General features: G+C 46.2%; 1 protein-coding gene across 1 annotated transcript; it reads right to left on the bottom strand.

Annotated features, from left to right (window-relative positions):
- Positions 1–15,236: 15,236 nt before the first annotated feature.
- LOC140717070 (interleukin-20-like) lies at positions 15,237–16,462 on the bottom strand. Its single transcript, XM_073030251.1, has 3 exons — positions 16,256–16,462; positions 15,602–15,664; positions 15,237–15,422 (listed from the first exon to the last, which is right to left on the bottom strand). Exons 1-3 carry the CDS (start codon positions 16,412–16,414, stop codon positions 15,237–15,239), a joined length of 408 nt encoding a protein of 135 aa, XP_072886352.1. The 5' UTR covers positions 16,415–16,462.
- Positions 16,463–24,413: the final 7,951 nt, after the last annotated feature.

Here is a 24,413-nt window from a genome sequence, read left to right as displayed (position 1 = left end):
GGTCAGACTACAAATGCTGTCTGGAGTAGTGTGAGCAGTTTTGGGCCCTTTAACTCAGAAAAGTTAATGGAGAGAAAACACAACAAAACTGAGGCACAAAGGGAGTTGGGAGTCCTTGTGCAGGATTCCCTAAAGGTTAGTTTGCAGGTTGAGTCTGTGGTGAGGAAGGCAAATATGATATTAGCATTCATTTCAACAGGAGTAGAATATAAAAGCAATGTTGAGACTTTATCAAGAATAGGTGAGGCCTCACTTGGAGTATGATGCACCATCAATAACTCTCGGAGACGGGAGGTGAACGATAGGCTTTTATTAGCTGCAAGAGACCACGATTAACAGCAAGAGACCACCAGACAACATCCTGGAGACCGAGGGAGGAGCAGTGCCTCCAATCGCCTTTATACAGGGGTCTGTGGGAGGAGCCACAGGAGCAGTCAGCAGAGGGGTGTGTCCAGACAGGTATATGCAGTTCACCACAGAGTATTGTGAGCAGTTTTGGGAAATTTAAGAAAGAATGTGCTGAAGCTACAGAGGGTTCAAAGGAGCTTCATGAAAATGACTCCAGGCTTCAACAGCTTCTCATATGAAGAGCATTTGATAGCTCTGGGCCTGTTTTCACTGGAATTCAGAAGAATGAAAGGTGACATCATTGAAACCTATTGAATGGTGAAAAGCCTTGATAGAGTGGATGTGGAGAGGAGGTTTCCTATGGTGGAGAGTCTAAGTCTAGGGGACATAGCCTCAGAATAGAGGGGTGTCTTTTTAGAACAGAGTGGTGAATCTGGAATTCTTTGCCACAGGCAGCTGTGGAGGCCAAGTCTGCATGCATATTTAAGGCAGAGGTTAATTCTTGATTGGTAAGGGCATGAAGGGATACAAGGAGAAGGCAGGTGATTGGGGCTGAGAGGAAAAATGGATCAGCCATGAAGAAATGTTGGATCAGATTTGATTGATCAAATAGCCTAATTCTGCCCCTATGTCTTATGGTCTAAAAGATGTGCTGGCATTAGAGATTAGAGATGGTCCAGAGGAGGTTCATGAGAATGATTCCAGGAGTAAAAGGGTTAACATACGAGGAGCATTTGATGACTCTGGGCCAGTATTTACTGGTGTTTAGAAATTGAGGGAGGAAATCTCATTGAAACCTATCGAATATTGAAAGGCCAATGTAGCGTGAATGTGGAGAAGATGTTTCCTATAATGGGGGGTGTCTAGGACAAGAGGCACAGCTTCAGAATAGAAGGAGTAGGAATCTTTTTAGCTAGAGGATAATGAATCTGTGGAATTTATTGCCACAGATGGCTGTGGAGGCAAATTCATTGGGTATATATAAAGCAGAAGTTGATATGTTCTTGATTAGTTAGAACATCGAAGGTTACGGGGGAAGGCAGTAGAATGGGGTTGAGAGGGATAATGAATCAGTGAAGATGGAATGGCAGAGTGGACTCGATGGGCTGAATGGCCTAATTTTACTCCTATGTCTTATGGTCTTCTGACATTGCTGCCTTTGGAAAGTGCTGTAACAAAACTCGTGAGCTGACTGCCCTCAGTGACTACCTCAGGCTCTGTGGAGTTCCGGATATATATTGTGACTGATGTTCTGCATTGGTACCGAAATCAGATCTAATGTTTTTTTTCTCATTTTTGGATGGGAGGAGAATGGAGGGCTCTGGTCCAGGGCCAGGTCAATGGGACTAGGAAAAATAAGTCACGGACTAGGTGGTCTGAAGGGCCTGTTTCTGCATTATAGTGCTCTGTGATTCTAGTCCCAAAATAGTGACATTGGCCATCCTAACTAAGTGAAAACTTCACTAAAAGTTCAGTAATGGTTAATTGACCAGCAATCCCCTGAATTTAATCCTAGCCAAATCACGGGACAATTTGCAATGACCAATTAACCTACCAACCGAAACATCTTTGGACTGTAGGAGGAAACCGAAGCAGCCGGTGGAAACCCACGTGGTCACAGGGAGAGCGTACAAGCTCCTTATAGGCAGCAATGGGAACCATCATGAGCTCCCACAGCTCCAAAGATCCTGTGATTTCAGTCTCTGAGACTGACATGCGAGCAACCTTCAGGAGGGTGAACCCACGAAAAGCATCGGGCTCAGATGGGGTAGCTGGCCAAGTACTAAAGATCTGTGCTGATCAACTGACTAGAGTGCTCACTGAGATCTTTAACCTCTCGCTTCGGCAGTCTGAGGTACCCACATTCTTCAAGCAGCCTTCATTTATACTGGTACCTGAGAAGAACGTAACCTGCCTCAATGACTATTTCCCATGCACAATGATGGAGTTTTTTGAGAGTTTGGTGATGAAACATATCAGCTCCTGCCTGAGAAGCGACTGGGATCTGCTTCAATTTGCCTACTGCATCAACAGGTCCAGAGCAGATGCCATCTCACTGGTTCTTCGCTTGGTCCTGGGACATCAGGACTGCAAAGATGCATATATCAGGACGCTGTTTATTGATTACCGGTCAGCATTGAATGCCTTCATCCCCTCAAAAATAATCAATAAGCTTCAAGATCTTGGCCTCAATACCTCCTTGTGCAAATGGATCTGCAATTTTCTCCCTTGCAGACTCTAGTCAGATCGGATTAGCAAAAACATCTCCACAACCTCCATCAGCCAAGGTGCACCTCAAGGTTGTGTGCATAACCCCCTGCTCTACTCACTTTACCCTTATGACTGTGTGGATAGGCACAGCTCCAGTGGCATTTTCAAGTTTGCTGATGGCCACTGTTGTGGGCTGAATCCAAGGAGGTGACAAATCAGCAAATAGGAGGGAGACTGAAAACCTGGCTGAGTGGTGCCACAACACTCATAATGGCAGGAAGAGCAAGGAGCTGATCATTGACTTCAGGAGGAGGAAGCTGGAGGTCCACGAGCCAGTCCTCATTGGAGGATCTGAGTTGGAGAGGATCCGTAACTTTAAATTCCTTGGTGCCTTGATTTCAGAGTTGTCCTGGGCCCAGCGCACACGTGCAAGAAAGCACAGCAGCACCTCAACTTCTTTAGGAGTTTGTGATCACTCATCTCAAACTGACAAACTTCTATAGGAATGTGCTGGAGAGTCCATTGACTGGTTGTATTACAGCCTGGTATGGAAACACCAATGCCCTTGAACAGAAAATCCTACAAAAAGTAGTGGATACAGCCCAGTCCATCACAGGTAAAGCACTCCCCACCACTGAGCACATCTACATGGAGCACTGTTGCAGGAAAGCAGCATCCACGATCAGGGACCCCCACTATCCAGGCCATACTCTCTTCTCACTGCTGCCATCAGGGAGAAGGTACTGGAACCTCAGGACTCACACTACCAGGTCCACAAACAGTAATTACCCCTCAACTATCAGACTCTTTAACCAGAGGGATAACTTCACTTGTCCCACCATTGAACTGTTCCCACAGCCAATGGACTTACTTTCAAGGACTCCATCTCATGTTCTCAATAGTTATTGCTTATGTATTTATTGTTGTTATTATTATGTTCTCTTTTGTATTTACACTGTTTTTTGCATACTGATTGTTTGATGTGATCTTTCATTGATTTTATTGTGTTTCTTGGATTTACTGTGTTTACCCATGATACTCAGGATTGTATATGATGAGATATATTCGATAATAAATTTACTTTGACTTTGAACAAAGTTGAGTAAAGTTATCCCCTCTGATTCAATGAATCAGTGACGTGATTCACCCAGCACTGTGACAGCACCTCTAAAGTACCACTGAGATGGACAAGGCCAGCAGGCACAGCAGGGAGCATTAGCTGCAGTTCCCCTCCGAGCTGGGCACCACCCTGACTTGAAATATCTCACTACTGGGTCTAACTCTGAGAAATGGGACTGCCTCCTTCAGAAAGGCTGCAGCCATTCAACGTAACACACACAAAATGCTTAAGGAACTCAGCAGGTCAGGTGGTGGCAATGGAGAAGAATAAACAGTCAATGGTTTGGGCTGAGACCCTTCATCCGGACTGTAAAGGAAGGGGAATGAAGCCAGAGTAAAAAGGTAGGAGGAAGGTGAGGGGACACATGGTCCAAGAGTTGAGAGCAGCAGAGATCACAGAAGGGGAGCGGTGAAAGAGGGCCTCACTGAACTCCAGTCAAAGAAAAGATTTGATACTTCTTCATGGTAGATGCATCATGTAGAGACTTTGCAGTGGAGTTCCTCCAGCATTTTGTGTGAGTTACTCTGGATTTACAGCACCTACACAATCTCCTGTATTTATGCAGCCATTCAGAGCCAGTTCAGCACTTCAACACTTCCCCCCAGGGCAGTTAGGGAAGGGCAGTGGAGCAAAGGAGATGCCAAGAATGCATACAATTACCACAATGAATAAATAGGAGTGGTGCCTGAAATTATATCATCCTTTAACGCAGTTCCTGCGCATTTCACTTTCAATGTACACTTACTAACATTGTACAGTAATGCCTGTATCTAAATAGTGAGGTTAGGTAAGGACCTGTCCATTTCTTGTCCACATTCGATTTGCTTCCCCTCACTTCCTAACAACTCCACTGATGAAGGGTCGTGACTGAAACATAGACTATTTGTGCCCTCCCATAGATGCTGCCTGACTTGCTGTGTTCCTTCAGCATTTTGTGAACTGCTGAAGATTTCCAGCACCTGCAGAATCTCTTCTGTTCATTAAAGACTCAAGATTCAAGTTTATTTATCACATATGCATCAGAATATACAGTGAAATAGAACCAACACACCCGAGGCAGCCCGCACCTGATGCCACACATTCTACACCAATATATCATGTCCACTACGCTCGGCGGAGCGCAGTACTCAACACAACAAGCAACAAAACAATCCTCGTTCTTCCCTCCCTCCCGCATACAGTGTTCTAACCCCAAGGCAGTCCATATCCTTCAAACTCCAGACTCCAATGGACTCGACTTCAGATGCAGAAGTGAAAACAGACACACAGGCACACAGACATTGTGCCTTTGACTCCCCCAGCTGATCTGCAGAGATTTGCAGACCCATTCCACTGAAACAGCAAAAGCATATTTATTGCGGAACACACCATTAACATCCAGTATTCTTGAACTTCAGGATATACTGCTCAGATATTGACCGTTCTGCCAGTCTGTTGAAATTTGCCTCCGACTGTGGCTCCAGGAATCAGAATTGGGATTCCAGCCCGACACACCTACTCCCACAACTGTGTGGTTACACATAACTCAGAAGCCATCTATAACTTTGCCAATGACATAACTGTTGTTGGCAGAATTTCAGATGATGACGAGGAGGTAGATCAGCTGGTTGAGTTGTGTCGCAACAAAACCTTGCACTCAACGTCAGAAAGACTAAGGAATTGATTGTGGACTTCAGGAAGGGAAAGTCAAGGGAACACGTGTCAGTCCTCATTGAGAGATCAGCAGTGGAAAGGGTGAGCAATCTCAAGATCCTGGGTGTCAACATCTCTGAGGATCAATCCAGGGCCCAACATACTGATGCAATGAAAATAAACCGTATTTCATGAACTGCTTGAGAAGGCTTGGTATGTCACCAAAGTTACTCGTTAGTTTCTACAGATCTAACATGGAGAGCATTCTAACTGGTTGCATCACCGCCTGATATAGACGGGCAAGCTCAGCCAGCTCCATCATGGGCACTAGCTTGCCCCAGTACCGAGGACATCTTCAAAAGGCAATGCCTCAAATAGGCGGCATCCATCATTAAGGATCCCCATCGCTCAGGACATGTCTTCTTCTCATCAAGGAGAAGGTCCAGGAATCTGAAGGTACACAATCAATGTTTTAAGAACAGCTTCTTCCCTTCACTATCAGATTTCCCAATAAATAATAAACCCATGAACAACAACTCACTATTTTCCTTTTTTTTGCTCTCTATTTGCACTACAGAATTAATTTTTTGCATACACATTTCTATTGTAATTTATAGTTTTTAAAACACTGTATGTATCAAAATGTACTGCTTCCACAAAGCAACATATTTCATGACATGCTAGTGATATTCATCCTGATTCTGATTTGGACAGTAGAATTGTGGGAACATTTCCAATATTAGCATTCGGGATCTGGGAGTGACAGTAACAGAATAAATCACAAATTTGCATTGATAATTCAGCAAGAAACACCCATGACAATAAAAATATGTCAGTGAGGTTTAGTAGGCCAATTATGAGGTTACGTCAGGTGTTCTTGGATAGCTGAGTGACAAATCTGTTCCCTGCCCACTGGCAAGTTGGAAACAGTGTCTTCCACCAATGGCAGCAAGACAATTTCCTGTCATGTGACTACAAAATCTTTCTCCTGCAGGTACTATGTCATCAAGAGATTATTTGCCTTTTTATATTTTAATTCTTGCAGCATTGCCAGTAAACAGTCAAGGCCATGTCCCATTTCCTTGAGAATTTTTCAATGACCCTTCCAATAGCATATTATAAAATTTGTTTTTTCCTTCCTGTAAGAGGTGCTGTGGGCAGATGTGATTTCCATGACAATGTGCGACACTGCAAGCAATTTCCAAATGTCCTATATTTCCGAAATGCCACTCAACACCCAAAGATACTCTGCAGATGATGAAATTCTTTGAAGGGTTAGGACTGCAATATGGAAAATACAGCAGCTGGGTTTTTGCCCAGGAGAGTCCCTACACAGCTCCTGAATCATCACCACCAGCATCATCTCTATGCTTCGTGTCATATGACGTGGGCAATCAGAGAAGATCTACTAAGTTCTTCAAAACTTTTGCATGTCCATCCTTTGATGTTGATCATGGGTGTCATATGCTGTCAACCGTGATTTTTTCTTCCATCAGTTTTTCCCATCACTGCAAGACGTTTGAGCTTCTCTTCCCTCAGAAAACGTCTCAGAAATTCCAGCTCCTGTTTCCTGATTGACGATGTCAGCTCTCTTCTTATTCCGAATTTTTGCAACACTCCCTCTTTGTCACTCTGTCCTTCCCTGATATTTGCATCATTCTTCTCAAAAACCAAGTTTCTGCAGCTTCGAGTCTTCCCTCATTTTGCTTCGATGTTGGCCATCATTTGTTTCCGTGTGTTAGTGTGGAATGAACGTAGCATCGCAGCACTCTGAGTTTCGAGCCGATAGAACTTACGTTATTCTTTAGAATCTTTCTCAAATGCTCGAAAGTACATTCAGTAATCACAATCCTTCTAAATTCAACATCATCCCTGCTATCAGATGTGATCGTGCTCCCTAACTAACTGAACTTCCATGGTTGTTTGATTATTTTGTTGCCCACTTTCAGTTGACAATCCTGCATTTCTTTCTTCCTTGTGACAACCATGAAGGATATAATTCCACCTGAATTGCTGCCCTGACTGGTCTTTGAAATAGTGTTGTGGGAATTTTTATATCCAGCTAGGGGAGCTGCTGTATCCTCTGTTTAAAAAAAATCTATTTTTACACCCTCAGATGACACATGAATTGTAAACAGTGAATTAGATTGGCTCTATTTGTCACATGTGCATTGAAACATACAGTGAAATGCATGGTTGGTGTCAGCAATCAACATGGTGGGAGGATGTACTGAGGGCATAGTGTCACCATGATTCTGATGCCAACATAGCATGCCTACAGCTTAGCAACCCTTTGGACTGTGGGAGGAAACCGGAGCACCCAGAGGAAACTGATGCACTCACGGGGAGAACATGCGAACTTCTTATAGACAGCAGTGACAATTGAAACCTGACGACTGGTCGCTGGCCATGTAAAGCCTAACGCTAACCGCAACACTACAGTGCCATTCCAAAGTTGGTTCTGTGCCCAAGGTGACATTTTAAAGTTCTGAGGAGAATGCACGTTGTCCATTGTGGAGCATTGAGAAAGTAATATGCTTCAACAAATCACTTCTTCCACTTACTGTATAAAAGAGCAAAGGGGTATTGTTTAAACCCTGAAGGTGTCTACCGAGAGAGACAAGTGACTACAGATGCTGGAATTCAAAGCGAAGATGACCATCACCCGCACGAACGTCCACTGTGCACTGTGAGAAAGGGTCAGATGAACTCGGGCAGTTTCCCCTGGAGCATGGGGGGGGGGGGATCTGATAGAATTTTATAAAATTATAAAAGGCACAGGTAGAGTGAAAAGCTGGTATCTATTTCCCAGAGTTTTAATGTCTAATACGAGAGAGTGCGTGTTTAAGATGAAGTGGGGGAGGTTCTAGGGAGATGGGCAGGGCAAGTTTTATTTCCATGGGGAAGGGTCAATACTTGGAAAGTGTTATCAGGTGGAGGTGGAGGAGGGTGAGATGGAGGTTTGAGAAGCTCTTGGATGGGAGGATGAATATACAGAGAATGGAGCGATAGGGACCATGTGCAAACTGAAGGAATGATGTGCCATTAGCTAAATTGGTTCTGCACAGTATTGTGGGCCGAAGGGCCTGTTCATGATCAGAACAGTTCTATGTTCTCAGTCCTACATTTACATTTCCCCTCTCTCTTCTGATCCCATCTGCCCTCTTCACCTCCCTCATTTGGTTCCTCTCCTATCAGATCCCTTTCCCACTTCCACCCACCACCTCCCTAACTCTGTTGCTGTTCTCACCTCCCTTCCTCCATCTGACTATCACTCCTCCCCACCTAGATCCACCTCTCAGTCTCTGACTTCATTCCCACTCCCCCCCACATCCATTTGCCTATCACTCCTCCTCACCTGGATCCACCCATCACTACCCAGCCTCAGTCACTATTCTCACTCTCCCCCCTCCATCTGCCTATCACCATCCTCACATGAATCCACCTATCACCTGCCAGCTCTTCCTCCACCTCTTTCTACGGCCTACCTTCCCTCTGATCATTCAGTCCTGATGAGCGGTCTCAACCAGACACATTCTGTCTGCCTGACCTGCGGAGTTCCTCCAGCATCGTGTGTGTCGTCTATCTGGAAAAGCTGCTCTCAGCTATTGCATGGAAATACTCTCAAAAAAAGTGGGAAAAGTTGCAAAAACTTTGAATTATAAAAATCTTCAAAACAACAAAAACATGCTTCAAACCTTGGTTGGACCATAATTAGAGTACTATGTTCAGTTCTGGTCGCCTCATTATGGGAAGGACGTGGAAGCTTTAGAGAGGGTGCGGACGAGATTTACCAGAATGCTGCCTAGATTAGAGAGCTTACCTTGTGTTTGAGGAAAGGGTTAGATTGATTTTAGAGTAGGTTAAAAAGTCAGCACAATATCATAGGCCGAAAGGCCTGTAGTCTGCTGTAATGTTCTGTGTCCTATGTCCTAAAACACTGATTTTCTGTTCATTTATTTTCTATGATTATAACTGTAACATGGTGGCACGGTTAGTGTAACATTATTACAGTGCCAGTGAACTGGGTTCAATTGTGTTCAGTTTTTAAAAATTTCTTACTGAGATAGAGCTTGGAAATGGCCCTCCCGGCCCTTTGTGCCACACTGCCCAGCAACACCCAATTTAACCCTTGTCTAATTTTGGCACAGTTTACAATGACCAGTTAACCAACTAACATGTACGTCCTTGGACTGTGGGAGGAGACCTGGTGAAAACCCATGCATTCTCCAGAGAGGACGTAAAATTCCTTGCAGGTGACATTGGAATCGATTGCTGAACTCCAACAGCACTTCCTATAACAGTGTCGTTCTAACCGTGGCACCCATCATAGGAAGGATGCAGAGGATATTCACCAGGAAGTTGCATTGATGACGATTAGGGCAGCAATGAAGTCCACCATCTCTGTCTGTCCTTGACAAAATACCTTCGCAGATAGGTATAGGATTCCTCATTGCTGTTTCTGTAACAATTTTTTTTGGAGTACTAATGGACCACTCTTAGTCTGGCCTGCTACCTTTTGACCTGTTTGGCATGGCTGACCCTACCAAGAGCCAAGGCATAAAGCCCTGACCTCAGCCAGCATAACCCTTCAGGTCAGTGAGGCACACAAGCCTCCAAACCCAACGGCAAGGTTGTGGTCTTCTTGGAGGTGTTCACTTCTAGTTGTCTCATGACAGGAAAACTATGGATTTTCGAGAGGGTGTAGAGGAGATTCACCAGGACGCTGCCTGGATGAGAGAGCCTGTCTAATGAACGAAGGGAGGATTAGATTGATTTTAGAGTAGGTTAAGAGGTCGGCACAATATCATGGGCCGAAGGGCTGTAGTTTCCTGTGTTCTATGTCCTATAACATCGATTTTCTACTTATTTATTTTCTGTGATTTTCATGGTAATGTAGGTGACATTGTAGCATAGGGGTCAGCATAACACTTTCACAGCTCTGGTGACTTGGGTTCAAATCCTCTGACTGTCTGTAAGGAGCTTGTGCTTTTGTACATTGGACATGTAATTCTGCTGTTGCCGGAGCGATATCACTCTCTCCCTCGCTTGTGAGAGCGAGAGCCTGTCTGAGATGGCGAAGGGCTGGGATGGACAGACGTTTTTGATGCAGTCTCAGGGGGCTGTGCTATTGCTTGCATGGTGGGGTGCTTTTGCTGGAGCAAGTGGGGGGGGGGTCGATGCTTTTGTTGGAGCAAGTGGGGGGGGGCCGATGCTTTTACTGGAGCGAGTGAGGGGGGGCCGATGCTTTTACTGGAGCGAGTGAGGGGGGGTTGATGCTTTTACTGGAGTGAGTGAGGGGGGGGGGCCGATGCTTTTACTGGAGCGAGTGAGGGGGGGGTCGATGCTTTTGCTGGAGCGAGTGAGGTGGGGGCCGATGCTTTTACTGGAGCGAGTGAGGGGGGGGCGATGCTTTTACTGGAGCGAGTGAGGGGGGGCCGATGCTTTTACTGGAGCGAGTGAGGGGGGGGGCCGATGCTTTTACTGGAGCGAGTGAGGAGGGGGCCGATACTTTTGCTGGAGTGTGTGAGGGGGGGCCGATGCTTTTGCTGGAGCGAGTGAGGGGGGGCCGATACTTTTGCTGGAGTGTGTGAGGGGGGGCCGATGCTTTTACTGGAGCGAGTGAGGGGGGGGGCCGATGCTTTTACTGGAGTGTGTGAGGGGGGGCCGATACTTTTGCTGGAGTGTGTGAGGGGGGGGTTGATGCTTTTACTGGAGCGAGTGAGGGGGGGGGCCGATGCTTTTACTGGAGCGAGTGAGGGGGGGGCCGATACTTTTGCTGGAGTGTGTGAGGGGGGGCCGATGCTTTTACTGGAGCGAGTGAGGGGGGGGCCGATGCTTTTACTGGAGCGAGTGAGGGGGGGCCGATACTTTTGCTGGAGTGTGTGAGGGGGGGCCGATGCTTTTACTGGAGCGAGTGAGGGGGGGGCCGATGCTTTTACTGGAGCGAGTGAGGAGGGGGCCGATACTTTTGCTGGAGTGTGTGAGGGGGGGCCGATGCTTTTGCTGGAGCGAGTGAGGGGGGGCCGATACTTTTGCTGGAGTGTGTGAGGGGGGGCCGATGCTTTTACTGGAGTGTGTGAGGGGGGGCCGATGCTTTTGCTGGAGCGAGTGAGGGGGGGGCCGATGCTTTTACTGGAGCGAGTGAGGGGGGGCCGATGCTTTTACTGGAGCGAGTGAGGGGGGGTCGATGCTTTTACTGGAGCAAGTGGGGGGGGGTCGATGCTTTTACTGGAGCGAGTGAGAGGGGGGGCGATGCTTTTACTGGAGCAAGTGAGGGGGGGGTTGATGCTTTTACTGGAGCGAGTGAGGGGGGGTTGTTGCTTTTACTGGAGCAAGTGAGGGGGGGGTTGATGCTTTTACTGGAGCGAGTGAGGGGGGGTTGTTGCTTTTACTGGAGCGAGTGAGGGGGGGGTCGATACTTTTACTGGAGCGAGTGAGGGGGGGGCCGATGCTTTTACTGGAGCGAGTGAGGGGGGGGCGATACTTTTACTGGAGCGAGTGAGGGGGGGGTCGATACTTTTACTGGAGTGAGTGAGGGGGGGTTGATGCTTTTACTGGAGTGAGTGAGGGGGGGGCGATGCTTTTACTGGAGCGAGTGAGGGGGGGTCGATGCTTTTACTGGAGCGAGTGAGGGGGGGGGGCCGATGCTTTTACTGGAGCGAGTGAGGGGGGGCCGATGCTTTTACTGGAGTGAGTGAGGGGGGGTTGATGCTTTTACTGGAGCGAGTGAGGGGGGTTGATGCTTTTGTTGCTGCTTGTGCAGGGGGAGGAAGGGGCATTTGGGGTTTGAACATTTTCTGTCATTCATTCGTTGGAGTTTATCTGTTTCGGGGATGTCTGTTTTGAGTAAGAATCTCAGGTTGTATATGGTATACATTCTCTGATATTAAACTGAACCATTGAACATGTGACAATATTAAATCAGTGACTAAATGTAAAGTGTCTTGTTGAAAAATACTAACCAACACAGAGATTTGAAAAATGAACACCACTTTATTTCAATATGAACATCACAAACTGTAACGTGTTGAGGTCTGAAACAATATGTTTATGTTGACAGTTACTGACTGCAGCAACCTGACAGATAATAAGCAGTACAACATGTACTTACTGGGTGCTACTCACGTGAAGACATGAGATACAATATGTTAAACGTGTTCTTGCAAACTAAATATGGAGCGTCTGCAGAAATCAATATCCATTACAATCAGTATCAATACATGTGAGAAATGCAGAGTCAAAGACCCTTCCGCAGTTCCATTAAATAATTAACTTAGATTTTCGTTCCGCAGATGCTGACTGACCTGCTGAGAGTTTTCTGCATTTTAAGTTCTGATATCCAGCATCTTCTGAGTTTTTTTTAAAGTTTCAATGTCACATATGTGTTGGATTAAAAATTCAACATCTTACTGATCATTCAAAGAATGCTTGCTGTCCATTACACTGAGCAGACTGTGGGTAACGTAGCAAAACCGGACATAAAATAATTCAAATATAAAACATTTGAATCTACCCATAAGACTGAGGAGTCAAGAACTTACAAAAACTATTTCAAATTAATGATGACATAAGAGTTCCATGGGAGGATCTTGGCAATTTCTGGCCCAACTCTCAGCTTAATTGTGGTGGTGCTGTTGCATCCAGTTGATTAGAATGTCTATCTCACCAATCGCTTTAACAGCTGCAGCATTTAATTCCATCTGCAAATGGACAGACCTGTTGGTTAGTACAGGAAACACTCTCCAGACACCCCAGGCAAGGCAGCCTGCCTCCTTACTAGAGTGTCCTATTGCCTTGCTGATTGTCACAGCTTACTGGGTATGAACCTGTTGGTGAGTTTCTTCAATAGTAATACTGATTTTGTTGGAAAGCAGTGTGAGACATTCCCAAGAGTTGTGAAATATTCATACTAGTGTCCTTTCCCTTTTAATTCTTTTATTTTCAGCACAGAAACAGCCCCTTCAGCCCATCTTCTCATGCTACACCGTTATTCTGCCTAGTCCCAATGACCCATATATGGATCAGAGCCCTCCGTACCCTTCCCATCCATTTACTGATCCAAACCTCTCAAGTGTTGAAATGAAACTCCATCCACCATGTCTGCTGCCATCTCATTCCACACTCACACCATCCTCCAACTGAAGGAGTTCCCCTCAGGTCCTCCTCAAATATTTCATCTTTCACACTCAATGTATGACCTCTTCTTCTTGTCTCACCCAACCTCAGCCTCCTTATATTTACCCTGTCTATACCCCTCATAATTGTGCATTATCACGGACGTTACATTACAGAAAAAATTCAGTGTAAGACATAATAATTACTGGAAGTTACAAAACAAATTTGCCTTTGCCATGTTAATGAGAATAAGTCTCAGCAACGAACCTTTTCAAAGGTGTTGTGGATCAGTTTGATCTTCTCTCGAGTTTCTTCTCCACAATGACATTTCATCTCTTCGTGCTGCCCAGTGAAGAAGGTGAGAGTGAGTGAAGGGTCTGCCCACCAGCAAGCACCCCAAAAGTGACATTACCAGTAACAGCACAGCAACATAAAGCATGGAACAGTACAGACCCTTCAGCCCACAATGTTGTGCCAACATTTTAACCTACTCCAGGATCAATCTAACACTTCCCTCCCACATAGTCCTCCATTTTTCGATCATATATGTGCCCAGCTAATTGTCTTGTAAATTTTCCTAATACATCTGCCTCTACCACAATTCCTGGCAGCACGTTCCACACACCCACCACACTCCGTGCGAAAAGCTTAACTCCATACTTTTCTCTGTACTTTCCTCCAGTCACCTTAAAATTATGCCCCCTCATATTTACCATTTCTGCCCTGGGTAAAAGTCTCATGCTATCCACTTGCTCTATGCCTCTTGTTATCTTGTACGCATGCATCAGGTCCTGGTAAAGTCACGGGTAAAGACTCCCTCTTCATTGAGCACAAGTACACAAAACACTATCGCTACTACCATCAGGAAGAAGGTACAGGAGCCCCAGGACCCACACCACCAGGGTCAGGAACAATTATTACACCCTCAACCATCAGGCTCTTGAACCAGTGGAGGTAACTTCATTCAACTTCACTCACCCCATCACTGAACTCTTCCCACAACCGATGGATTCACTTTGAAGGAATATTCCTCTCATGTTCTCAATACTTATTGCTTATTCATTATTTTTTTCTCTTTTCCATTTGCACAGTTTGCTGCCTTTTGCACATTGGTTATTTGTCCACTCTGTTGGATGCAGTCTTTCATTGATTCTATTATGGTTATTATTCTATAGATGCCTTTAAGAAAATGAATCTCTGGGTTGTATATGGTGAAATAAATGTACTTTGATAATAAATTTAGTTTGAAGTTTGAAGTCACCTTTCATCCTCCTTCTCTGCAGGAAGAAAAATCTTATCTCACCCAAACTTTCCTCATAAGACATGCTCTCTAATCCAGGCATCATCCTGGTAAATCTCCTCTGCACCCTCTCGAAAGCTTCCACATCCTTTCTATAATGAGGCAACCTGAAGTTAACACAATATTCCAAATGCACTCTGACCAGAGTTTTATCGAGGTGTAACATTATAGAGTGTCCAGCTCTCGAACTCAATCCCCTAAACTAACACACCAAACACCTTCTTAACAACTCTATCAGCTTGCATGGCAACCTTGAGAAATCTATGGACATGGGCTCCAAGATGTCTCTGTCCCTCCACACTGCTAAATCTCCTGCCACTCACCTTGCATTCTGCCTCAAGTTCAACCTTCCAAAGAGCATCACTTCACACCTGAATGGGTTAAACTCCTTCTGTCACTTCTCAGCCCATCTGATCAATATTCCATTGCAATCTATGACAACCTTCTCCACCATCCACAACTCCAGCAACCCTCCTGATATGGAACATGTGACCCTGCCCCCGAATATTAAAGAGCGTGGGGGTTGCTGTCAGTACTTACACACTGTCGCAGCAGGATCTTCATGCTGAGGAAGTAGTTGGCCAGGCTGCTGGTCCTCCTCTCCATGAGGGGGCTGGATGGGGTGTGGTGCTTGAACACTGTCTCCACGTAGAACCTCAGCATGTGGCGCAGGAAACAGCAGCTCTCCTGTGCCTGGGGAGGAGAAGACAAATGGGGTTAGGGAGCTGAAATCTCAGACATTGCAACATCTAACGATGTGCTGCAGGAGATGATAACCCAGTGCCAACATCGTGAAGCAGATAACGCATCGGTCACTGGGAGAAGGAATGGTGGGTGAACAGGTACTGAAGGTACAGCCAGACAATACACACCTGGATGCTGTGGAATATAGATCTGCTCAGAACCCTGATGTCGTCCGCTTCATCTTCAGCTTGCTGTCGAGGCAAAATTGGAGCTGGTGATTAGCTTTCCCGATGTACAATGGGTAACCGTCCACGGAACCCAGAACAGTACAGGCTGAGGCTATTCGGCCCACAATGTCAGGATGACAAAGTAAACTAAATCCCATCTGTCTGTACATGATCTTTATCCCTCCGTTCCTGTACATCCCCTCAGACCGTAAGATCTCTGAACTCTCGACCACCACCCAGGTCTCATCACGCTGTTGGTGTTATACTGATTACTTTAACTTATGCAGTGAATGAATCTATTATTTGATAATTTATCTGTAGTAATATTACTTTATGTGTATGTCTGTGTACACCTTTGTTCGGAGAAACGTTGTTTCATTTGGTGGTATACATGAGTATAGGGTTGAATGAGAATCAACTGAACTTGGACTACATACAGTTTACACCAAATGAGACCGAACCAAAGTTTAATACAACTGAAACATGCCTTCCTGACTTTTATACTGGGCGCCCCGACCGATGAACACAAGCGTGTCTCGGCCTTCCTGCCCACGCCATCTACCCGAGTCGCCAGTTCAGTACAAGAGCAGGCGGTGGAGGACCGCTCCTACTTACTATTGCCTGCTTGATATCCAGGAAGGCTTGCTGGATCTCAGTCATGCTGGCCGTCAGCGTGCACTGGCCGAAGGTCAGGCTCCTTCCGTGGACGGTCACAGCCCAGAGCTGGCAACTGAGCAAGGCAGCCAGGGTGTAGGCAGCGCCGAGAGTCCGCATGGCGAAGCAGCGAGGAACCTGCAACAGAGACGGGACACGGTCCGGTCAGTGGGTGCACAGGAGCGACGGCAGGGAGCGGTGTCTGAGCGAGGCGTAGGACAGATAGCAGGAGCCCCTCGCACCGGCCATTGGCATCACAGAGACCTCAACTCCACCGGCTTCACCGCCGAGCCTGGAGCGGTCCGTGTGCGCTCTGAACGCCACGGTGAACCCGAGACTCTGCAGGTGCTGGAGATCCAGAGCCATACACACTGAGTGCTGGAGGATCTCAGCAGACGGGCAGCATCTATGGAGAGGAATAAACATGACACTGTCGCTGTTACCCTTCGTTCTGCATTCTGAAGGTGTTTCCCCTTGTTCTACCTCAATGCACCGTGTGAACAGCGAGCAAGACAAGTTTTTCACTGTATCTCAGTACCTGTGATCATAATAAACCAATCCCAGTTCCAGTCCAAACACAATCCCACCCCAGAAACAGCCAAATCACAGCTCAAATATCATCGGGTCACATCCCTCCGGACCCGACGTGCGCCGAAATCTCGGCTTCTATCCCGTTCCCCACCCCTCTGGCTCACATGTTAAAGATGAGGATGGGAGAACGAGGTTAGTTTGAAAAGCTGGAAAACAGGCGGCGCAGTGCACTGGAATATAAATAGAGAAACCGCTGGAAAGACCGAGCGAGTCGGGCAGAGTCTGCAGGGAGAGAAGCAGAGGACGATTCTAACGGTGCCCGAGAGGCGGGGAGCGGGACTCGAACTCGCGGCCAGGTGCACCCTACCTGAAATCTCGGAAGCGACTGTAGTGCTCTGCTGAGCTGGTGTGCCGGGCTACTGAGGACGGGCTCCTTAAATACACGCGTGGAGGAGCGGGGATCTCTGCTGATGTCCCCAGAACTGCCTGCTCCCTCCGGACACACATTTCACTTCCTCACTCATTTGCATAATTCCATTCTGCTCACCTGGCCCGTTTACACAACTCCTCCCCAAACATTTCCCTTTCCTTCCTTTCCCACATTTGCCAGAGGCTGGGGCAGGTTTGACACAATCTGTGTGGGTGGAGACCTCCAGCTGTGTCTTGCTGGTCAGTTATGGCTCTTCTCCCAGCTGTGCCCCTTTAGCCAGCTCTTTATCATTGGAAATCTGTGCACTTTAACCAGTTTTCCCCCCATTTCCCAGCTGTGCACTTCTGCCCAGCTCTTTATCCTTGTCTAGTTGAGTATATTTGACCAGCTGTGTATCCTTTCCAAGATGTGTGTCTTTGTCCAGTGGTGTATCTTTTTCCAGCTGGTCAGTTATGACTCTTTTCCAGCTGTGCACCTTTGTCCAGATGTGTATCTCTGGCCAGCTGTGCATCCATGTCCAGCTGTGTATTCTTGTCCAGTTGTGTATCTTTTTTTGAAATCTGTATACCTTTCACCAGTTGTGTATCCGTCGTCTGCCACGTCTCTCTGGACAATTGCAGATCTCTTCCCATCCGTGCTTCTTTTGTCCATCTGTTTCCCTGCAAGGACCGAGGATCAATCTTATTCCCCGGATACATTGACAGGATGAGGAATTTGCCTCAGTGTGTTGGTCAGAGGGTAACATGCAACACAAAACAACAACATTCAACCATGATAAAGAGTAAAGAATTCTATAAAATTAAAGTTAGAGGGTACAGTCTGGATATGGAATAAGATGTCCATAAGCACATAAATAACAACATATAGTTAGAATGTAAATAGCATTATAAAATGTTCTGTCCAGCTGTTCACTTTTGCCAGCTGTTTATTTTCCCCAACTGTTTCCCTCTGTCCAGCCGTTTCCCTTTGGACAATTGTTCCTCTTTCCCCAGATGTTACCCTTTCTCCAGCTGTTTCCCTCTGGACAGTTGTTCCTTTTTCCCCAGATGTTACCCTTTGTCCAGCTGTTTCCCTTTGGACAGTTGTTCCTCTTTCCCCAGATGTTACCCTTTGTCCAGCTGTTTCCTTTTGATCATTTGCATCACTGGATGAAACAGTCAGTGCAGAGATCCCCTGTGGCCATTTCTCTCCATGAATACAAAACTGTGGAAACGTCTTAGGCATTTATATTTAGCGAGGGTACTGCAACTTTTGCACGGTACTGTACTAGTCAACGTGGAGCTGAGAGCGAGTTTGTTAAACTGGCAGGAGCAAGCGGTGTTGGAGATGGTGAGTGTGGAGTGCCGGAGGAAGGATGTGAGGCACGTGGAAGAGAAGGAGAGGCAAATGCAGAGGGTCACAAGGGCGCAGAAGCACCCAGCCCTGAAACAGCAGGCAAGGTCATTTGATTCCAGACAATTGGTTTATTTATCATTACAGAATGTCTGTCTGGTGATTCCCACTCTTTTCCCTTTCCCTTCCCTTTTGCCTCCCCTTTCCCTGACCCCTTCCCACTCCCAGTCCGTAATGAAGACCCATACCAGAATCAGATTTATCATTACATAGAAACATAGAAAACCTACAGCACAATACAGGCCCTTCGGCCCACAAAGCTGTGCTGAACATGTCTCTGCCTTAGAAATTACTAGGGTTACGCATAGCCCTCCATTTTTCCCCAAGTATCCATCCAGGAATCTCTTAAAAGACCCTATCGTATCTGCCTCCACCACCGTTGCCAGCAGCCCATTCCACGCACTCACCACTCACTGCGAAAAAACTTACCCCTGACATCTTCTCTGTACCTACTTCCAAAGCACCTTAAAACTATGCCCTTTGTGCTACCCATTTCAGCCATGGGAAAAAGCCTCTGACTATCCACACCATCAATGCCTCTCATCATCTTGAACACCTCTGTCAGGTTACCTCTCATCCTCCTTCGCTCCAAGGAGAAAAGGCCGAATTCACTCAACCTATTCTCATAAGGCATACTCTCCAATCCAGACAGCATGCCTCTAAATCTCCCCTGCATCCTTTCTATGGTTTCCACATCCTTCCTGCAGTGAGGCGACCAGAACTGAGCACAGTACTCCAAGTGGGGACTGACCAGGGTCCTATATAGCTGCAACATTACCTCTCAGCTCCTAAATTCAATTACACGATTGATGAAGGCCAATACACCGTATGCCATCTTAACCACACAGTCAACCTACGCAGCAGCTTTGAATGTCCTATTGACTCGGACCCCAAGATCCCTCTGATCCTCCACACTGCCAAGAGTTTTTTTATGTATGCTATATTCTGCAATGTATTTGACCTACCAAAACGAACCACTTCACACTTATCTGGCTTGAACTTCATCTGCCACTTCTCAACCATTTTGCATCCTATCAATGTCCCGCTGTAACCTCTGACAGCCCTCCACACTATCCACAACACCCCCAACCTTTGTGTCATCAGCAAATTTACTAACCCATCCCTCCACTTCCTCATCCAGGTCATTTATAAAAATCATAAAGAGTCGGGGTCCCAGAACAGATCCCTGAGGCACACCACTGGTCACCGGCCTCCATGTAGAAAATGACCTGTCTCCAACCACCCTTTGACTTCGGTGGGCATGCCAGTTCTGCATCCACAAAGCAATGTTCCCTTCAGATTAGAGGCGACACAATTTATATCGGGAGTAAAGGAGGGGGCTTAGTACACACGCCTGAGGGGCTCCTGTGTTGAGAGTCTGAGGGGTAGAGGTGAGGGAGCCCACTCTTACCACCTGCCTGCGATCTGACAGGAAGTCCAGGATCCAGATGCACAAGGTAGGGTGAAGGCCGAGGTCTCTGAGCTTCTTGTCGAGCCTGGAGGGAATTATGGTGTTGAATGCTGAACCGTAGTCCAGGAACAGCATTCTCACATAAGCATCCTTCTTCTCCAGATGTGTAAGGACAGCGTGTAGAGTGCCGGCTATTGCGATGTCTGCCAATCGGTTGTGCCGGTATGTGAATTCTAGGGGTCCAGTTTGGGTGGTAGCAAGCTGCAGATGTAATACTTGACCAGCCTCTCAAAGCATTAGTTTATTATTAAGGTGAGCGTGATAGGACGCCAGTCATTCAAGCATGTTACCCTGGACTTTATTGGTAGAGGGACAATGGTGGATAATTTGAAGCTGGAAGGCACTCTACACTGGGAGAGGGAGAGATTAAAAATGTCTGTAAACACACCTGCCTGTTGTGCTGCACATATCCTGAGTACTCACCCTGGGAGGCTGTCTGGTCCCGCTGCCTTGTGACTGTCCACTCATTAGAAGCATCTGCATACCTCAGCCTCAGAGGTGACCAGGTTGTAGCGGTGGCTATCCTCGGGGGCTCAGAGTTAGCGACATCAAACCAAGTGTAAAAGTGATGGAGCTCATCTGAGAGAGAGGCCGTGATGTTGGTAGCACCGCTACATTTGGCTTTGAAGTCTGCGATGGTATGCAACCCTCGCCAGAAGTCACATGTGCTATTCATTGTGAATCTTGTCCCTCATTCCACCGAGATGTAACACAGGAAGTCATTACCAGGGAAAAGGTGCTTCAAGTCATTCCTACCTGTGGCCATCAAACTTCACTACTCCCTAGGAGTGTCAGACACCCTGAGTCAATAGGCTGGTCCTGGACTTATTTCCACTTGGCATGATTAACTTATTATTATTTATTTAATTATTTATGGTTTTATATTGCTATATTTCTTCACTATTCTTGGTTGGTGTGGCTGTAACGAAACCCTATTTCGTTCGGGATCAAATAAAGTATGTCTGTCTGTCTGTCTGTCTGTATTGTCTTTTTAGAGCAACTTGTGGTTGAGCCCACTAGGCGAAAGGCAATTCTGGATTGGGCGCTGTATAATGAGCCAGAATTAATCAGTGTGCTAAAGGTAAAGAAAACCTTAGGAGACAGTGATCATAATATAATAGAATTCACCCTGCAGTTTGAAAGGGAGAAGATAAAGTCAGGTGTATCAGTATTACAGTGGAGTAAAGGGAATTACAGAAGCATGAGAGAGGAAATGGCCAAAGTTTATTGGAAGGGGATACTAGCAGGGATGATGGCAGAGGCAGAGGATAGATACATCTGATAGATGAATGTATTCTAAGGAGAGGATGAGGCAACTGTGGATGACAAATGAAGGTGAAGACAGCATGAAAGGAAAAGATATGACATATAATCGAGCAAACCCAGCCAGTGGACTCTGATTCAGTTACAGACACACAGACACTGTGCCTTCGACAACTGCAGAGATATACAGACACATGCCATTGATGAATTACTTCATTGTGACATTGAGTTTGGAGAAGCCCAAACATCATAAGCAAATTGATTGCAGAACACACCATTAACATCCAGTATTCTTGAACTTCTGGATGAAGTCCGGATACTGGAAATTCTCCAGAATACCTTCTTCCTCTACACCATCAGATTTACGAACGGACAATAAACCCATGAACACTACCTCACTGTTTATTTTCTTTTTGCACTACTTAATAATTTACTTACTGTATATGTTTTTATTGCAATTTCTAGGTTTTTAACTTATGCATTGCTTCTGCAAGACAACATATTTCAGGACATAAGCCAGTGATATTCAATCTGATTCTGATTCGGACCCAGTGTTTGACGGACTGTGGAATTGTGGGAACATTCTCAATGTTAACACCCTGGATCTGGGAGTGACAGCAACAGAAGAAATCACAAATTTGCAATGATAATTCAGCAAGAAACACCCATGGCAATAAAAATATGTCAGTGAGGTTTAGTTGCCCAATTATGAGGTTACGTCAGGTGTTCTTGGATAGCTGAGTGACAAATCTGTTTCCTGCCCACTGGCAAGTTGGAAAACAGTGTCTTCCACCAATAGCAGCAAGACAATTTCCTGTCATGTGACTACAAAATCTATCTCCTGCAGGTACTATGTCATCAAGAGATAATTTGCCTTTTTATATTTTAATTCTTGCAGTATTTCCAGTAAACGGTCAGGGCCATTTCCCATTTCCTTGAGAATTTATCAATGACATTACAATCCCAATCCCATCTGGAAATTGTGATCAATGAAACAGATTTGTCACTCAGCTATCCAAGAACACCTGACGTAACCTCATAATTGGGCAACTAAACCTCACTGACATATTTTTACAGCACATTATAAACCTCATTTTTTCCTTCTTGTAAGAGGTGCTGTGGGCAGATGTGATTTCCATGACAATGTGCGACACTACAAGCGATTTCCAAACGTCCTGTATTTCCGAAATGCCACTCAACACCCCAAGATACTCTGTAGATGGGATTGGGATTGTGATATGGAAAATACAGTAGCCGGTTTGTACACAGCTGAGTCCCTGCACAGCTCCTGAATGAAGGATACATGTTCCACCTGGATTGCTGCCCTGACTGGTCTTTGGATTAGTGCTGTGGGATTTTTTATATCCGGCTAGGAAAGCTGCTGTATCCTCTGCTTAAGTAATCTAAACTAATTTTTACACCCCCAGATGACAGATGCCTTCTCTGAATTGTTAACATTAAATTAGATTGGTTCTATTTGTCACTTGTGCATCGAAGCGTACAGTGAAATGCATGGTTGGTGTCAACGACCAACATGGTCGAGGATGTACTGAGGGCATAGTGTCACCATGTTTCCGGTGCCAGCATAGAATGCCCACGACTTAGCAACCCTTTGGAATGTGGGAGGAAACCGGGGCACCCGGAGGAAACTCACACGTCCATGGGGAGAACATAACACTTCTAATAGACTGTGGTGAGAATTGAACCCCGACGAACGCTCACTGGTGGTGCAAAGCGTTACGTTAACGTTATGCTACCGTGCCATTCCAAGGCTTGGTACTGCACACAAGGTCACATTTTAAAGTTCTGAGGAGAATGCACCTGGCAGGTCCATCGTGGAGCGTTGACAGAATCATTTGCTTCAACAAATCACTTCTTCCACTGACTGTACAAAACAACAAAGGGGTGACTACAGATGCTAGAATCTGGAGCAACGACAACCATCACCCACACACACCTCTACTGTGCACTGTGAGGAGAGGTCGGATGAACTAGGGTTGTTTCGTCAGAAGCGTGGGCGGTTGAGGGGAGAACTGATAGAACTTGATAAGTTTATGGAAGTCACAGACAGAGTAAATAGCTGGCATCTATTTCCCAGAGTCGATATGCCTAATACTAGAGGGGATGTGTTTAAGGTGAGGGAGGGATATTTGGGCAAGTTTTTATTGCATGGGGAGTGGACGGTGCCTGGAACGTGCTGATGTGGTGGTGTGAGACAGATGAGATGGCTGTGTTTGAGAAACTCTTGGACACTGTAGCTGATCGATGTGCAGAGAGTAGAGTGTTAGGAGACTATGTGGAAGCAGAAGGAATTATATGCCATTAGCTAAATTAGTTGAGTACAGTATTGGGGGCTGAAGGGCCAGTTCTTGATCTTTCTGTTCTATGTTCTGAGTTCTACATTTACAGTTCCCCTCGTGCTACTTTTCCTATTTGCCCCCTTCACCTCCCTCATTTGGCTCCTCTGCTATCAGATCCCACCATCTGCAGCCCTTTGTCACTTCCACTCGTCACCTCCCAGTCTCTATTGCTATTTCCACTCTCCATTCTTTCATCTGCCTATCATTCCTCCTCAGCTGCTCTATCAACTCCCAGCCTCTGTTCCTATTCTTCATTGCTGTTTCCATAACAATTTTTTTTGACCCTTCGGGGTTGTTAGCCCTGAGCTGAACTCCTGAAACAGGAGGACAGGTGGACCACTTATACCCTGATCTCTACCCCTTGACCTCTTTGGCCTGGGTGACCCTACCAAGCACCAAAGCATAAGGCCCTGACTCCAGCCAGCATAGTTCTCCTGTAGTGATGTACTACATACAGAGCTAGAAACAACGACACGCAGTCGGTAAGTCATTTCGAGACTAGTTTATTCAAACTTCGCGGTGCTGGCTTTTAATCCCTAGTTCCCACCCTCTCCGGGCGGAGATGGCATCAGAGGTGCATTACCAAAGTTTCTCCCCGCGCGCGGGCTATCTGTGAGGCGGTTCGCCTGCGCGGAAAGTAGGTCACCACGCTTCGGGTCATTGAGGCACAGT

Source organism: Hemitrygon akajei, chromosome 27 (genome assembly GCF_048418815.1).
Source record: "Hemitrygon akajei chromosome 27, sHemAka1.3, whole genome shotgun sequence".
Classification (NCBI taxonomy): Eukaryota; Metazoa; Chordata; class Chondrichthyes; order Myliobatiformes; family Dasyatidae; genus Hemitrygon; species Hemitrygon akajei.
The sequence above is the reverse complement of the archived record's forward strand: the minus strand, read 5'-3'. Positions and strand labels throughout refer to the sequence as shown.

What these genes read in the sequence shown, in the direction of transcription:
- LOC140717070 (XM_073030251.1), bottom strand. Translation starts at nt 16,414, where the DNA reads ATGCGGACTCTCGGCGCTGCCTACACCCTGGCTGCCTTGCTCAGTTGC. An exon ending in TGGATATCAAGCAGGCAATA is followed by an intron (nt 15,665 to 16,255) that starts GTAAGTAGGAGC and finishes TTGCCTCGACAG; the next exon opens with CAAGCTGAAGATGAAGCGGA. An exon ending in CTATATTCCACAGCATCCAG is followed by an intron (nt 15,423 to 15,601) that starts GTGTGTATTGTC and finishes TCTCCTCCCCAG; the next exon opens with GCACAGGAGAGCTGCTGTTT.